The sequence below is a fragment of the Amia ocellicauda genome, chromosome 1, assembly GCF_036373705.1.
Source record: "Amia ocellicauda isolate fAmiCal2 chromosome 1, fAmiCal2.hap1, whole genome shotgun sequence".
Classification (NCBI taxonomy): domain Eukaryota; kingdom Metazoa; phylum Chordata; class Actinopteri; order Amiiformes; family Amiidae; genus Amia; species Amia ocellicauda.
The window spans coordinates 58,943,680-58,960,394 of NC_089850.1; the positions used below are offsets into that span (position 1 = coordinate 58,943,680).

A 16,715-nucleotide genomic window follows, 5' to 3' on the forward strand; every position below is an offset into this window, starting at 1 on the left:
GAAAGCCGCTGTATACACGCAACATATGATACAGACAACATACTGTTTCTGAAGACTCTGACTGTGCACTACAGTCAGTCATCGCCCTCTGTTGGCAAAGATCAGCAAGTGTGGGCTGTCAACTGCACAGCTGGGCAATTCCGCACATCTGGTCAGTTAAAGGAACAACCGTCTTCTTCCTATCGTTTAATTTTTACTGTATATACCCTGCTGTGTTGGCATCTTGCATTTTTCTATTCTGAGGCGATAGGAGACTAAAACCTTGTGTTGGATGCGAATAAACCTTCATGAAAACGAGCATCTAATTCAAATAACTACAATTATACCCAATATAAACTAATATAAGAGTGAGTATATCCACCCTTTCCCAAATAATTTGTAACACACTCTTCACTCTCGTGGAATGGTGAGCTGCTTCAGACATCACACCTGGAAAATTAGGTGATTTGGGCTTTTTCACTCAATGCGTTTCCTTCTTATGCAGTTAAACTATTTTATAGCAACCGTACTGCTGTTTTAGGTGTTATATTTTAAGAATGAATGCTGATAAATCTGTATTGATGTGGAACAAAAGTGGGCTTTTAGCTTCATGGATTTGTAGAGAGGAACACCTAACACTGAGTCATCAATCAGATTAGATTGGTGAATGTGATTGATTAGGCACTTCACTTCATATTAGCTGTAGCTTACTCTGAGCTGTAATAAAAGTACAAAAAGTCAAGTCTGGCGGGGCAGGTGGGGTGTTACCTGGTTCAGAGGATGAGTCGAGTGGGAGGGGGTGATCTGTGATGGGTGATAGAAAAACCTTACAAAACTCATCTTTACCTTACATAAAAGTAATTAGAAAAAAGTACTTCTAGAAAATCCTGAGGAAGGATTCAAAACCCAAAGTAATATAACTCCAGCATGCAGGGGAAATGCTCATAATCTCAGCAGCTGGAATAACAAATATTGGGGAAGAAACGGCCTGGGTAATACAAAAGGAAAGGGGACAAACAGAACTAGTCCTATTCATTCTTTAGATGGTGCAGTAACCTGAGTCACCTGTGCCGGCTCTGGGGTTCACATAAGGCTAAATATGATTTAAAGCATTGTACAGTCCATTTAATAACGTGGGAGGGGGTGGTGGGGGGTCAGTCATTGTCGTGCCGGAGGGGGGGGTCTTCTGGTGTATTGGACAGGAAGTTAACACCCCCAGCGGTCACTGATTGTGTACTGTCTCTTTAAACACCTTAGGGATAAAGAAGTGATTTAAAGAATGTGAACCTCTATATGTATTAAATTCTGTGCACCATTGACATTGACAATTTAAGCAATTTGTTTAATCAAAGGTATTCTAATAAAACCCGATTACACACTTCTAAGCAAGGCTAACGGCATCTAGTGTGGTTACATTGGAGTGTGGGTTTGCTTTTGTGTCTTCGTTTTATTTACCTGAACTGACTGGGGACTCAAACCCAAACCTTTTAAACCATTAATAAAAAAAAACGACTTGGAAATATGGATGAACAAAATTCCAAAGGGTCTGGTTGCTTCATACATACACAACTATAGGAAAATAAGTCACTGTTTTCCTGGAAAGTGCAGACAGCTGGTGTAGCTACAACAATGAGCGCCTGAGAGGGGGGAATGGGGACTGATTACTGTAGCAGACTTTGCAGGCAATGTCATTTGGGGGCTGGCAAGGAAAAAGGAAGTGTAATCACAGCCATTACTCTTCCCTCCCTGAAGGTTTCGGGGGCGCAGCGCAGATAAGGTCAGGGAGAGGGAGAGAGAGAGAGAGCAGGAATGGTGAGCCAGACACAACCCGCTGACCCCAGTTCCTCACGGCGCACATGCACCTCGATGTAAATGACGTGAGCTCTCAATAACACGACTGAAACAGTTAAACTTTTCTCTGCATATTCTGTCAAAATGAGCCTGGAGCTGGAGTCCAATTTCCCAGGCGCAGATTTGACCCCTTCACTCTGCTGACTCGGATCGATGCATTTATATGAGTGACAGGAAGTAAGAATCTGAAAGAGATGTAGCCAAACGACTGCTTTGGTTTTAGACGTTGTGAAAGTTGATCACAGGAGACCTCTAGTGTAATTGGAAGAACTCCCAGCCTGACAGTGTGATGAAAGTGCTTTCAAAATCCCTGCAATAGTTCAATCAGATGAATACAATAAAAGTGACAAATCACAACCCGATGAGGCACTGTCACATTGCAGTGCTCTGTGCAAAAAGCATCCATTAGTCACCGACACAACTTAGGAAACAACCTGTTTCATCACATCGTCCTCAGTGATGACACACAAAAGAACTTGTTCCTCTAAACCGGTCCTTCTCAAACTTTTCTGGGTCACAGACCACTCAGCTGATGTGAACTTTTTCCACGAACCACCCAGCCTCTCCTCTGGTGACGAAACACATTCACTTATGTCTAAATGCCACTAATACAGAATTATTCAGATTATGATTTATTAGGATATCAATTATTCATGAAGACAAAAATAAACACAGCTAAACGTTGTTGGGGGATAACTAGACGTGTGTTTAATACAGAGGAGAACACACTGGCTCTGAGATTGTGTAGTAAAAGCATGCACATTGACTGGCGCATTAGGGCACACCGGGCAGAGAGAGACAGAAACACTGGGCATTAAAAGTATGATATGAGCTCGAAGGACAGGTTGTGTTTCTGCAGTGCAGTGTGTGTAGAGTTGCGAGGGAACTATAGGTGTCAATCATCACATCAGCCCCTCACAGAAAGCTCAGTTGTGGTGTAGGTGGGGCTTAATTAAACGCACTCCTTGTGGTCATTAAAGATCTGACTGTAGGGTTGGTGTCTCTGTCAATTTGAGTCCAGCCTATTTAAATGTTCCCCTCCAGTTTAAATTGGATCAATGACTTATCTCTTCTGCACCCCGCGGGCCAGGGATCTCCACCCCCAGCACAGATACAGACAGAAACAGGGTCTGCAGATTTCCCATTCCAACCCAGATCTCCACTATATAAGTGAACCATTTTTTGGGGCTTTAAAAGTAAAGATTAACCTGATCCTGAGGATGTCTATAAACGATGACTGATGGGGGCTGCCCAGGGCCAGATCAGTGTTGTAGACTGTGAAGAGAATTCAGTTTCTGGCACAAAATATGACTTTTGTGTGCTACTTGAGTGGGTGCTATACCGTAGGTTGGGCCATGTAGTCCCCACAGCGCCACTCCAGTCTGGGCCCTACAGTCCCCACAGCTCCAGTCTGGGCCCTATAGTCCCCACGGCGCCGCTCCATTCTAAAAACTACAGACTGGAAGGAATTGTAGTAAAACTGCTGGTCTTACTGATGACTAAATGACTGATGACTTTAGAAAATCTGGATTTAGTGTGTGCGTGTGCGTGTGCGTGTGCGTGTGCGTGTGTGTGTGTTATACAGGTGACCGGTTGATTCTAAATTGGGAGGGTAGAAAGAACAAAAATGTCTCCCATGATCAAGTTTCTCAAAAGTTAGAAAAGCTAGAGGATTAATGAAACGTGAGGAGAGGCCGCCCCACTAGGCGTGGATTTGCGCTTTCTGGCTGCAGCGTTCCTAAATATCACCGTTCAGTGGAACAGCTGGAAGCCGCATCAGAGCAAACAAACAGGCTCTGCAGCCAGAAGGGCTTTGTTCTGAGATTATCTTTGCTCTTTGTTGCCAGATATCTCTCACGCCACTAAATCATTACCTATTGTTCAACTTCCAAATTCAAAACCGCTTCAGTGCTGACGAGACGAGACGTTTTCCGTCAGTCTACAGTGAGGGCACCGTGACTCAGAGCACTACAAGATGGGAATCATAATCAAACATAATAAAATAGTGCATTAACATACAGGACCTTTGCACACATTTACAGAAAACACATATATTAATAATCAAAAGGTGAGCAGCGAGATGGATCCATTTCCATGTTGCCCAGCTGCTTTACCCCAGAGTCTCATCCACACATTACTGCAGGAACCCAGAGAGTCACACAGATACAGGACTGGAGAGCTTGTTCCACACACCCAGCACCCTTTGTGTGAAGAATCCTGCTTTCAGTCTTCATCACCACTGGTCTTTATTTTAGTGAAGTGTGCAGTAGTCAGTGCCATTCCTCCCGGCAGCACAGTTTGTAAAGAAGTTGCCTTCCGGTTCATCCCAGAATTGTTCTTTCCATGGAACTGACATCAGTCCTCTGAGCGGGACGGTCCCGTTCTCGCTGAACCTCCCTGTGCTGCAGCCCCGGCGCGGTGCGGGCGTGTTATGGTGGTAGAAGCGTGTCAGTGCTGGCAGAGCGCTGTGGTCCACGCTGCACTGGCTGGGCACGGGCTCTTCACACACAGCAGCCTCTACACAACACACCGCCTCGAGCCACGAGAGGTGGAGATAGGTCTGTCCCAGTACTATCCATGGTACCTTCACTCTGGAAAACAAAGCAGTTTGCTGTTTAAGGCGATAGCAGACATTTTATCAAGTAAATGTGATAGACAGTATTTTTATCCCCCTTTACTTCCAAATTATAATGTTGGAAAAAAGACCAAGAACATCCAAATCTGGCGGGTAAAAATGACAAAAAACTGAAAAGAAAAACAAGCAAAAGAGAAAGGTATTGCAATATTATTTGGTGATGCTGCGTCTGTAACTAAATTACATTAAATTTGTAGTTAAACCAAATGGCTGTGTTTGTGTTTTTTCTCTTGTTACTTTAACTGGACAGTCAAAACAGCATTTTATTATAGCATTGTGGCTGTGTATTTGCATCTATAGCGAGTTTTACCTTGAATAGGATCTGCAAGAGGATTGTTCAATTTTTTCCAGTAACAATATATGCTATAACACTGTTAACTAGTTCTGCAGCATCAATGATCAAGTTAGCTAATTAGCTATACAGTTAAAATCAGCAAATGGGATTTGGATAGATAGACTTATTTAATCCTGCAAAGTGTATAATAAATATCAGTCAGGACGTGTGTTATTTCACAAAATAATTAATTTAGGCTAACGAACAGGTAGATTAGTATTGTAATAATGTGAGAACTATAGATCACATAGGTGAACAAAATAGTTCTAGTTCACAACATGCTGTGCACATAAAGTTTAATATATTTTAAACTTTTAAACTATTAAGCTTCTAATAGGTTTTTTGATACCTCGTCAGTTCTTACGGTCAGTGTTTGTATTGTGGCTAAATATCATAATGCAATTGTGCTGCTCCATCAGTGTTCCAGACTTTTGCTGATGATGTTGCTGCTAACAGGTCTGTTTTTAGTCTTTACATGTATATTTGTACATTGTATGTTTGTTCATATATATGTATATATATGCTCCCTTTCCAGTAGCCCTTGACTGTGACTCTACATCTTGACAGCACTTAGCTTTTACTGTCCAGGATGTAGGACCTCACTTACTGTACTTGCCTGTGTAAATTTGAAGTTGTAAAATGTATTATATTTTGAATTGCTGTTTAATGTAAATTTGAATTTGTAATGATTGATGCCTTTGCTGAACTGTATTCTTGCACTTATGTTGTAAGTTGCTCTGGATAAGGGCGTCTGCCAAGAATAAATAAATAAATAAATAAATAATGTGTGCTTATACAAACGTTTACAAGACGGTTGGCTTATGTCTATTTTAGTTTGATGTTGTGGCAAGTGGGCTACAGTGAGGGGGCCCCCAAATCAGATTCTGCCTGGGGCCCCCAAAGGGCTACAAGCGGCCCTTATATTATATTTTGAATTGCAGCAGGCAGCGCACACGCTGACCCGGGATCCTGCCTCCAGAGCCGCGCTGAGGGTCTCATTCTGCGCTGGAGCAGCGGCCGTGCTGGCGCCTGGTTATCAGTCTTACTGCCAGGGAGGGACGAACTGATAAGGAAGCGGCTGCACTCCGTCTGCAGCTGGATTTGCGTTGCAGTCGAAAACGACGGAACAAAATCTGAATAAACCAGCCAACCAACCAAACAACAGCCTGGTCTCCGCCCGCAGTGGGAGGCAGCAGCTGGAGGAGTGAGACCTGCGCTGCGCAGAGGTGCGGCTGTGCTGGGCTGAGCTGGACGGAGCTGGACTGCGCTGTGTTGGGCTGAGCTGGACTGAGCTGGACGGAGCTGGACGGAGCTGTGTTGGGTTGGGCTGGACGGAGCTGGACTGCGCTGTGTTGGGCTGAGCTGGACTGAGCTGGACTGCGCTGTGTTGGGCTGAGCTGGACTGAGCTGGACGGAGCTGGACGGAGCTGTGTTGGGTTGGGCTGGACGGAGCTGGACTGCGCTGTGTTGGGCTGAGCTGGACTGAGCTGGACTGAGCTGTGGGGAATTTGCCTGCAGTTGTCTGGATCCTCCGTCCAGTTGTTGGGTTGCCGTGTCTCGCAGGACTTTTGCCCTCGTCTTGCCCAGCCTGGAGAGCCGGTCCCCGGGTCGACGCCACCTGATGTCCGGGACAGGAGCGCAGCTTCTCCCCCTCCTCGCCGGCCTGGCGGTCTCAGGTAAAGGAGAGAGATGAGCTCCGTGTGCCGCTGCTTCTGCCTGCTGTCTCCGGGACATCTTTGATCTTTTGAAGTGTCTCTGTCTCTCCACTCATCACTCGTCACACTTGAGCTGCAGCTGAGCGGCCGGTACAGTGAACCTGTTGCAGGACGATGCGTCTCGTCTGATTTTTGAACCTCCGTGTTATATAAAGTCGAGTTTAAAAAGCCGAACTCTGATTTGACCCAGGTTGCGTTCCACTAGCGCAGATGTCCGCAGCTCTGCACGGCTCCACCAATGGGATCGGTGGGATTGTGCAGATCTGCGGAACCTGAGGGCAGCAGTGCGCCTGCGCAGCTCTGCGCTGACCTGTATAGCCGTGTTAGAAAGTGCTAAAGAAAACGAGATCGTATACCTCCGTTTAACACTTTGATGTTTTATTTCATTTTATTTAATTCATGTTTTAATTTTGAAATCTTAACTCCGGAAAAAATGATCAAATAAACTGACCTAGAGCCGAAACGGATTTCTAAAGCAAACAATTTAAGCAAACAAAAACTAGTTTAAAGGATCTGCATTGATTTAAGTTGCAATTTTTCGAGTGTAATATGAAGATGTTGAGGGATTACGTGACGTGTTGAGGAATAAACACGAACACCATTTATGAAGTAAACTTCATAAGTTTACCTCCCCCGTGCTGGGCAGGAGCTAATCAATCAATCAATCAATCAATCAATCAATCAATCAATCAGTGTTTGTGTAGTATAGCGCCCTTCACTGATTGGCCACAGAGCGCTTAACAAATTGATAAACAGAAAAACACAAAATAAACCATGAATAATTCACAAACGAAAGCCAAGCGCAGAGGACTGGTTGGGCTCTTATTTAAGCAAGTGGGTGGGAACGGGCCATGGGCAGCTTTCACAAGAGCGTTCAACCTCGCCTGCTATCTCTTCACCATATATAGACGAATATGTATTGACAAGTGAGGCCAGAGGGCCAGTCCTGCTGCAGGGCGGCAGCTTCGCAATGTGATTCAACAGGTGTGAGGACTATAGTCATTTCTTAGGAAAGTTACACCCCCACACTTTGCAGTAGTTTAATCTCCTGTTTACAACACGTCTCAACAAAACCCTTCTGTCTCCTGTATGTGTGCAGTATTTACCCACAGCTCTGCAGTACAGTTGCATTTTTCTTGGTTACAATGCTTACGTGTTTTAAATGTTCTGTTTTGCACATGGTGTAGTGTGAAGTGTCTTGTATTTTAGCCTCAGATTACTGCAGTAATAGATTACATATAACTTTGTTTTGTATGAAATGCATATTTAAATTAAATTATTTTTCTAGTAGGTTCTATGTAGAGGCTGGTGTGTGTGAAGGGCCCCATGCCCAGCCAGTGCAGTGTTGTGATATTGGGGACCACAGGGCCCTGCCAGCACTGATGGGGTTTTGCAGTGAGGGGTCCCTGTACATCTACCCACAATGCACCCTGTCCCAGAGCTGGGAGTGGAGACAGCCGGTTCAGGGAGAAGAGCCCGAGATTGCATGCAAACAACCCTAGAAAGCTCTGGAATGGCTATCGATGTGATCCCATGGCTTTGACGGAGGAATGGTAGTGTTTACCCACTGGCAGCCTTTGAAATGATTAATTAAGACCAAGGGTGGGCCTGGACTACACCCTATTACACAGCTGTGAACACGGATTTATCTTTGTACTTCGTACTTTTATTAGGATCAGTACTGCGCCTGTGGGATTGATAAACTTGTCCACTAGTGTAGGAATGTACTGGTCTGTCTTATAACATCCTGTGATATGAATGAAAGTAACAACCGATCAATCCTTATTTCAGGTGTCATTATTTCTATTGCTCATCTGTGTGTGTTTTCAGGTTACAATAAGGATGACGCATCCAGAAAAATAAAGTTTAAAACCAAATACAAGTCTCCACTGGGGCAGAGAGCTGTAGCTAAAGAACTCTTCTCAGTGTAGTTAAGCAGCAGTAGAAGAGATGTAGGAGTGATCATATGACATATGACATAGTGGGTATAGCGCCTTCCACACTGGTACACCATGCTGGGATCAGACCCACTGTTAAGCAACCCTGGGTTTTGATTTTCTGAAAATGTGCATTCTGTACGTAAGCATCGTAGGTCATGACCTTGTGACCTCCACCTCAACCTGGCTGGTCTGAATCCACACCCTGAACTCTGACACCGCACCGCAGAGCAACACAGCATCCAGGTCTGCACACCGCCGGAGCACAGCAATAAGGAACCGGCTCTGTTGGCACAACAATTACCCAGAGCCGATCAATGCCAAAAAACACCAAACTCAATTCAGACCTGTGCCATTCAGAAGTGACGGGCGCTTATGTGCATTTATAAATAGTTTCAAAAGACCCTCCAGAAAATGTATTTGGAAAATGATCGAAGCCTATTGATCATTTTGCGATCCTGATTTCATATTATACTGGCAGGTTTACAGGAACCCTGAAGTTAAAAGAAAACTTGTGGAATTGAATCAATAAATGCTCAGTACTTCAACTTTTCAAGGTGTAGATAATGTTAAAAATGCAGAACACATGCTCAACATATGATTAAAGAGGGGATGATTGAGATGGTTACCGCAAGATATGCATTATTTAAAAGTGCTGAATATTTACTGACACTGAAACGTTTTTTCTCACCATTTGTGCAGCCCAGAACTGTGAGGCGAAAGAGACCCCTTTCACATGACCGTACTTGTAATATTACATCCTGCATGATGTCATACTGTGGGAGGAAAGTTTAGTTCCTTTAGGTTTGATTAAGCTCATGAAAAAGTTAATTTAAGTAAACTCTGCTTACTCTGTGGTATGTTTGGAGTGTACTTATACTGCAGTATATATAACGTGTACTAATGTGTACATCGGGGGTATGTCTCTATGCAGAATAGCACAAAATGCACTGTAAACAGGTTCTTTTGGTCTTCTGATGACCTTATTTTCCTTCAGTTCTGGTGTGCCGAGCCTGTCTGCCTGCTTTCCTGTGCCTGTGGCCGAGTTGTGAGCTGCTCCTGCAGTGTCTGGCTGAGGGTTTCAGCAGACGGCAGGTGTCGGCTTGTTCAGACATTCCTCCTCGGAAAAGAGGCTTTTCAGGTTGCCCATATGAAGCACCGCCCAGCAACACACTAGAGATGTATTTGTCGTTAATCTACAAAGCTCTTGTCACCAAATCCAAGTGTACCCGTGTTTAGTGTCATCTGACAACATCGTGAATGGAATGGGTCTTTAAAGATCCACTCCCACCAGCTGTGACTTTGCACTGGTTTCCAGATACATATTAGTTTATGCTGATGAACTGCAGCTTTTGTGGTCCTTCGGATAGGGGTCTATACGTGCTCCAGCACCGCCACGTCCTGAAAGCACAGTGCTCAACACAGAGAGAGACTAGCCCTCACCCCAGCCTGGTCCTCCCAGCCCTTTCCTATAAATGCATCACAGGGAAAATAGAAACTCAAAAGACAGGTGTGGGAGTTAAACAGGTGTAGCCACACAGTAGGAAGTGTAAAGTTTTGGGTTCTCATGATTTTCATTTGCCTGGGGCGAGTCTCGATCAAACACTAACCACGAAGGAATGCTATGGTAGTGCATTTTGTAGATCTAAGTAAATGATATAGAATAGAGCACAACATATACATCAGAGTGGTGCAGAATGATAAGTATGGGAATATATGTAGAAAATAAGCTGGATCATGTGCTGGATTACGGAGCATTTAGAGCCTCGGAGTTATGGGTGTTTGGGTCTGGGTTTGGGTCTGCGGACAGTGAGAAAATCTTATCTGATCTTCTGTAGTGCAGTGCTGTGGGTAACAGGTCTTAGGGTGCAAGGCAGAGAGCTGGAAGGCAGGGTTTACAGGAGCAGTGTGAATACAGAAGAGTCTCGCTCTATACACTGTAAATGAGCCACTTCTTTATCTACCATACAAGGCCGGGTCATAGCTGTGAGTTTGTACATAAAGGACTAGTTACTCTTGATATCACTGACTGGAAATAGAAAGTCAAGGCTAACCTCTGAGAACGACCATGTGTAGTGAAAACACTGTAGACTCTTAGTGGGAGGACACGGACACACACACAAACGACTTCCAGATGACTCGCCGCTCCTGTGATACAGGGCTGGAATGCATTGTGTTGTAATACCAGCTCAAGGGAAGTGAGACAAACAAAAGAGATGTAAATAAAAAACAAGGACTTGACACACACCCAATTTTGCAACGAGTTTATGTGCACTGCAAAACACTACACAGAACTTCTGCACAGGGCAACCGTGGGGCCGAGTGGGCAGTTTCGCTGAAATACAGGCGGGGAATGCATCAATGCCTACGCTACTGATTTATTGGAAAATGCTTTGACTTTCTCCTTAGTCATTTCTTTTGCGGTTTATGTAAGATTGACTGTCTGTGATTATCCAGTTAAAGATGATCCCAGCGATGTTCTATCTATAGGGTTGTATTTAAGACTCGGAGTGGGACTGTGATATGTTTTCTGAGTGAACTATAAAATCTAATTGTCACAGAAAGTTGGCACCTGCTTATATTAAGCTTTAGGCAGTGTGTGAAGCACCCCCACCCCACCTCTGACCCAATCAAAACTGGCGGAAGGAAGACGGTCCCATTATGTTTGCTAGTACAGTGTGTAGTCACTGCGGCAGACACGCACACAAGCCCCTTCACATGCAGGTGTGTGTGGGAGTGAACTTGCTTTTTCTCTTTTTACTTCTCCCCCTTTTTAACAAGATTCCTTCCTCTAGTCAGTGAAACCTTTTCAGTGTTGAGTCTCTGCCTGTTAAAACACAGACAGAGAACAAGTTTTGTAATCTCTCTCAGAAGGGATTGAGTAATCGGATCAGCCGAGTGTGGAGGGTAATGTTTGCCTACTTTTAGCTGTTCTACACAAAAACAATTAAGGGCCTGTTTGTCAGAAAGCTATAGAGTAAATGCCCAAACAGAGCTGCACCACTGGGGTCTAGGGTTTCAGATCCTTCCACTGAATATCAGCTCTTTCTACTGAAGTCCACACCGTCAGATTGAATTCCACTAGATTCCCTTCTGTTTTAAGTAATACTATATTATACTTTCTTGCTCTTGCTGTACTATTTCTTGAAGTGTGTATATATTGTGACCGCTGTAAGTCACATTAGGTAATGAGTAAATAATGATTAATATAATAATAGAGAGGCTCAGATGTTCTCTATTTCCTGAATATTACCATTTCATTTCCTCATAAAACTTTAAGAACCTGAGCTGTCTTGTGAAACCACTAAGGACCAAATCTGGAAAAAATGGCAGCTTTTCTCATTCTGTGAAAACTGTTTACTATCAAATCCGTAATTCCCCATTTAATAGGAAATGCATAGTTCATTATGTATTTCTTAGCAGATACCCTTATCCAGTTCATAGCAGGAAAGAGATGGTCCGTGTGTTGCCATATAACTGAACGAGAACCATCTTTAATTAATGAAGGAGACGTAGCAGGGCCTATATTGAGAATGGGAAATGTCTCTTTTGACCACAAACATAAACCTCCCTGTCGTCTTGGGCTCCAACCCACTGTCTCTTGTTGTCCGGTTACTTTTACCGCCAGAGTGCAGCACAATCTTTCCACTGTGCAGATCCCACTCCGAGGGGAAAGGTCACACACACAACACCACTGCCAACAACTGTGCGGTCACCCGGCGTGAACCCAACTCTGTCCCTTTGCCAAAACATAGCGGAGACCATGAGAGCACAGTGAAGGGGACTGCTTTACTTCACACAGTGCTTCCAAACTACACAAACCACCCCCTGGTAGCCATGTTTGATACACGTTAATAATAGTGACCCTGTTTCAAGCCCGATTTAATGATTTGTGACACAGATAAAGATGATGCCAATCTACTCGGGCAGATGTGGCGTGGGTGCTGTGAAGTCATAGCCTGGGGTGCGTGAGTGTAGGCGAACCCCACGAAACAACGCTTTTCCCCTTGCTTTCACCTCATTGAATTTTGTTTGTGTCCCACAGTAATTAAAGGAATCTGAAGAGGTAAATGATGCGGTAGGGGTAAGAGTAGGTTGTCGTGTATGAATCACCGCAGGCAGATTTCCTGCATTTGTTTGAGAATAATTCAGCCGGTGACACGGACTCTGAAGGAGATGTTTCTCAGACAGAAGCTTTTGATAAATGCCTGCACGTCCGCACGACCTTTCACAGGAGAAACTATAGACTTATTTAGAAACCTGTCTACTCTTGAACTGGTTTGTTTTATCTTGATTGTGACCAGTCAGTAGACTCCCATTTAGACTTTGTAACACTGTGTGGAAGCAGGTTAGTCACTATTTATCTGGAATAAACACTGGTGTCAGCGAGGGCACGTTTCTGGGAGGCTGCTGGGGTCGGGTTCTCATTGCTGGTTGAGCAATAGTATGTGGGAATCTTTCATTTGCTTAAACTGAATGTGAATGAAGGTAACATACTGCAAAGTGTTAATAGAAAATGTAATTGCAAAATAGCAAAGGAAGTGCAGGGATTTAGTGCACTAGAATAGCAAGCAAGTGAGAATTGTACAAGAATGTGATCTTCTGTAGTGGAAGCTGTGCTGTGCTGTGCTGGTGGTAGCAGTTCAAAGGCTGTAAAGCAGAGAGTAGGGGAATGAACCCCCACCCCCCCCCCCATCAGCTGTCCCACTTCTGTCCACCGATCAGTGTTAATCACAATTAAATATCAATTAACCCTCTGCACCTAATAAATCACTCTTTCAAACTGTGCTTCACTTTCTTTTGCGCTGGTTATCCTCCTGTTACAGTAGGAGAGAGCTGTTTTGAATTTACATGAGGGGGAGAAAGGCACAACAATTGAAAACCATCCAAAGAGGACAGCGTATAAAATATCAGAAACACAAAGCTGGACTCGGCCTCTATTCAATGATCAGACTTCTCTTATACCTGGGAGATGTCATTCTTTATCTGGGTGTTGGTACTTGGCAAGTCTTTGAGCAGCCCAGTTAAACTGATTACACTCGTTCAATTGTCACGTGACAGGGGAGGGCTCAGTCTGTCCTGCTCATGTGATGGCTAATAGATGATGATTTTATCAATCAATCAATCAATCCGCCTTATTTGATATACTGCCCTTCCCTCTATGTCCCACCCAAGGCGTGCTGCGAGTGTCGGCCATGGAGGTGTTCACCTCGGGGGAGCTGGAGGCAGTCAACGGGACGGACGCCAAACTCAAGTGCACCTTCGACTCCACCAACAAGGTCTCCTTAGCAACCACGTCCGTCTCCTGGAACTTCAAGCCCGTGGGTCGCGGCGCCGAGGAGTCGGTGAGTCTCCCGCAGGGCGAGGCCGGGTGCCCACTCCCGTGCTTCACACAGCCAGACACCGCCGGTCCCCTAGTGGCGTGGCGTGCTTATAGGAGGGTGTGAAGAAACGCACAACATGCTGGGAAGGTTGGGTTTCGATTCTGCAAAGTGAGACATCATGAAAGTGCTGCTGAAGCATCACACACCATTTAGACATACAGACTGGAGTGGCGCTGTGTGGACTATAGGGCCCAGACTGGAGCGGCACTGTGGGGACTATAGGGCCCAGACTGGAGCGGCGCTGTGGGGACTATAGGGCCCAGACTGGAGCGGCGTTGTGGGGACTATAGGGTCCAGACTGGAGCGGCGCTGTGGGGACTATAGGGCCCAGACTGGAGCGGCACTGTGTGGACTATAGGGCCCAGACTGGAGCGGCGCTGTGGGGACTATAGGGCCCAGACTGGAGCGGCACTGTGTGGACTATAGGGCCCAGACTGGAGCGGCGCTGTGGGGACTATAGGGCCCAGACTGGAGCGGCGCTGTGGGGACTATAGGGCCCAGACTGGAGCGGCATTGTGGGGACTATAGGGCCCAGACTGTGTTGTCTTGATGCTTAAGAGCAGTTCATGCCAACCACTGCGGGGGGTTGTAGAATAAACTCTAGAGAGCATCCTTTTGTTCCTGTATTGCAATGGGGGTGTACAATTTGATTGTCTTCCAATCTGAGAGTTTGACCTTGTTTACCCCCCCAGGTGTTCTATTACCAGGAAGAACCATACCCCCCCACGAATGGCCGGTTTAAGGGCAGAGCGGTGTGGGCGGGGAATATCGAGCGGTACGACGCGTCCATCATCTTGCGGGACGTGCAGTTTTCTGACAACGGCACCTACACCTGCCAGGTCAAGAACCCGCCCGACGTGCACGGGACGGCCGGGGAGGTGCGGCTCAGAGTGGTCCTCACAGGTCAGTGCCCTCCTCGCCTTGGACCACACTGGTACACTAAACACCGACTGGTCACGTCAGCGCCACTGACTCGCACAGCACAGACCAGTCAGCTCGGTCACACGGGCACAGTGGTCATCAGCGCTGGCCTTGGCAACAGTCATGCTGGGCTTTTGTTTTAAATGATCATCGGTTCTTAAGCCACTGAAATTGGTCAGTCGGCGATCACTTTGAGTAACTGGAAAAAAATAAAATGAACGAAAGCCAGGCTTACTCCAAGACCAGGGCTGAGAGCCACAGTGATCTAGGTCCCTGTTAATCACCAGCACCTGGAGGAACTGGGAAGGCCAAAGTGCTGCCGTTGCTCCAGTACAGCCGAGCATGTGTTTCAAATGGCCCAATGGAGAGGCGATCAGCCCTCCTGCGGTGACCTCACTCCCACGTGGGCTGGTTTTCCATTGTTGCGTTGTTTTATACCGTGTGTTTTTCTCCCGCAGCCTCCCACTCCGAGATCATGATCCTGGCTGCCGCCGTAGGGGGCACGACCCTCGTGGTCCTGCTGCTCGTCTCCATCACCGTCATCGTCAAGTTCTACCTCAAGAGACGCCGGCAGAGGGACCCGACGGAGAGTAAGGAGGCCTCCGTCTTGTGAGCAGGAAGAGATGCTCTCTGCTCCCACAGGGCCTTACAGGACAACCCCCCCCCCCCGCTCTCCAGACAAAGAGGAGGGTCTTTTGCTATCCAACACTTTTTTGAAAGCCCCTTGGCCATCTCTGTATATATCTTTGTGGCTATAATTGCCCTCCACCCGTCCAACCCAGCCCCATTGCCGGCCAACCCTTGGAGGTCCCAGGACTCTGCCACCAGGCGTGCCCTGCTCCTTAACCACTGCCTGGCCTGGCCCAGGAGAGATGCCAGCGAAGGCTTTTAACACCTCAGTTTACTTGTTTTTGTTTTTTACATACATTTGTTTCACAGTAAATCGAACAATTAAGTCCACATTTGTTTTAAAGACATATTTGTATATATACTAGATTTAATTGGTTATTTCTAGGTCATGGTTCCTTTGAATCTCGTTTTGGAGACAATGGGTGCCAGCAGTGTCAGGTTTTATTGGTTTAAATTAGTTGTATTACCCAGTACACTGATTCATATAGAATGTACTGCCTAGAAGAAAAACTCAATCTATTTGTTCTACAGTCCTAGTTTCACAATTCAAAAAGGGAATCTAAGAATGGATGGTATAGTATTTTATAATTAGTATTCCTTCTGTGCTGCAGATCACCTCAAGCCTGCACCACTGGTGTCACTTGGTGGCATTGTACGGTTTCACTCCAATAATATCTTCATCAGTAAAGAGGAGTCTTCTTTAGTTAGCACTACATACCACCACGTCATGTTCCTGTGTGTGTCGAGGATTATGGCCAGGTGGTAGCTTCACACTGCTGTGTCTGCTTCACAAAGCGTTGACTTGAGATTGTGCTGTCATTGTTTTATGCACGGTTACAGATCCTATCCGGCTCAGAGGAAGTTTCACACCGGAGTGACCCCACAGCTGTACAATTTCCCTTTATAACCACTGCCTTTATTTCCTGATGTGTGTACAGTACAGGAGACTCTTTTTGTAGCTGTTGTAAAGACAGAAAATGTATTTTTTGTAATTAAATGATCGTTCTCATCGGGTTTGATTTTCTACGAATGTGAGGAGTGTTCGAAGTTTTGTATATAGTTGTGCTCCGAGATTTGTTTAAATAAAATGAATGAGACGTTTCAAATTGTTTTAGTTTTCTTTCGTTTTATTTGCTGAAGTTTGGTTTTAGGCAATCGGAGAAGTGAACATTTAGACAGAGCTTAGAAACCTCACCGGTTATAATTCACAATGCATTAATGCATTAACAAATTCCTCTGTTTAATAAACAAGTCGGTCTGTTATCGTTCGCGATGTCAACATAGTTTCCCGAAACCCCGTGGAGATCTTCAGACTGTGAGTTTGCAGGA

General features: G+C 45.4%; 1 protein-coding gene across 1 annotated transcript; it reads left to right on the plus strand.

The window, feature by feature from the left end:
- Positions 1-5,929: 5,929 nt before the first annotated feature.
- Positions 5,930-16,495, plus strand: LOC136754944 (myelin protein zero-like protein 2). The gene is made up of 4 exons (XM_066711229.1): positions 5,930-6,475; positions 13,627-13,796; positions 14,528-14,738; positions 15,215-16,495. The coding sequence occupies exons 1-4, from the start codon at positions 6,421-6,423 to the stop codon at positions 15,367-15,369; spliced, it is 591 nt and encodes a 196-aa protein (XP_066567326.1). The 5' UTR covers positions 5,930-6,420; the 3' UTR covers positions 15,370-16,495.
- Positions 16,496-16,715: the final 220 nt, after the last annotated feature.

Coding starts and splice junctions, on each gene's coding strand:
- LOC136754944 (XM_066711229.1), top strand. CDS start 6,421: ATGTCCGGGACAGGAGCGCAGCTTCTCCCCCTCCTCGCCGGCCTGGCG. Junction 6,476..13,626: donor CGCCGGCCTGGCGGTCTCAG/GTAAAGGAGAGA, acceptor GTCCCACCCAAG/GCGTGCTGCGAGTGTCGGCC. Junction 14,739..15,214: donor GCTCAGAGTGGTCCTCACAG/GTCAGTGCCCTC, acceptor TTTCTCCCGCAG/CCTCCCACTCCGAGATCATG.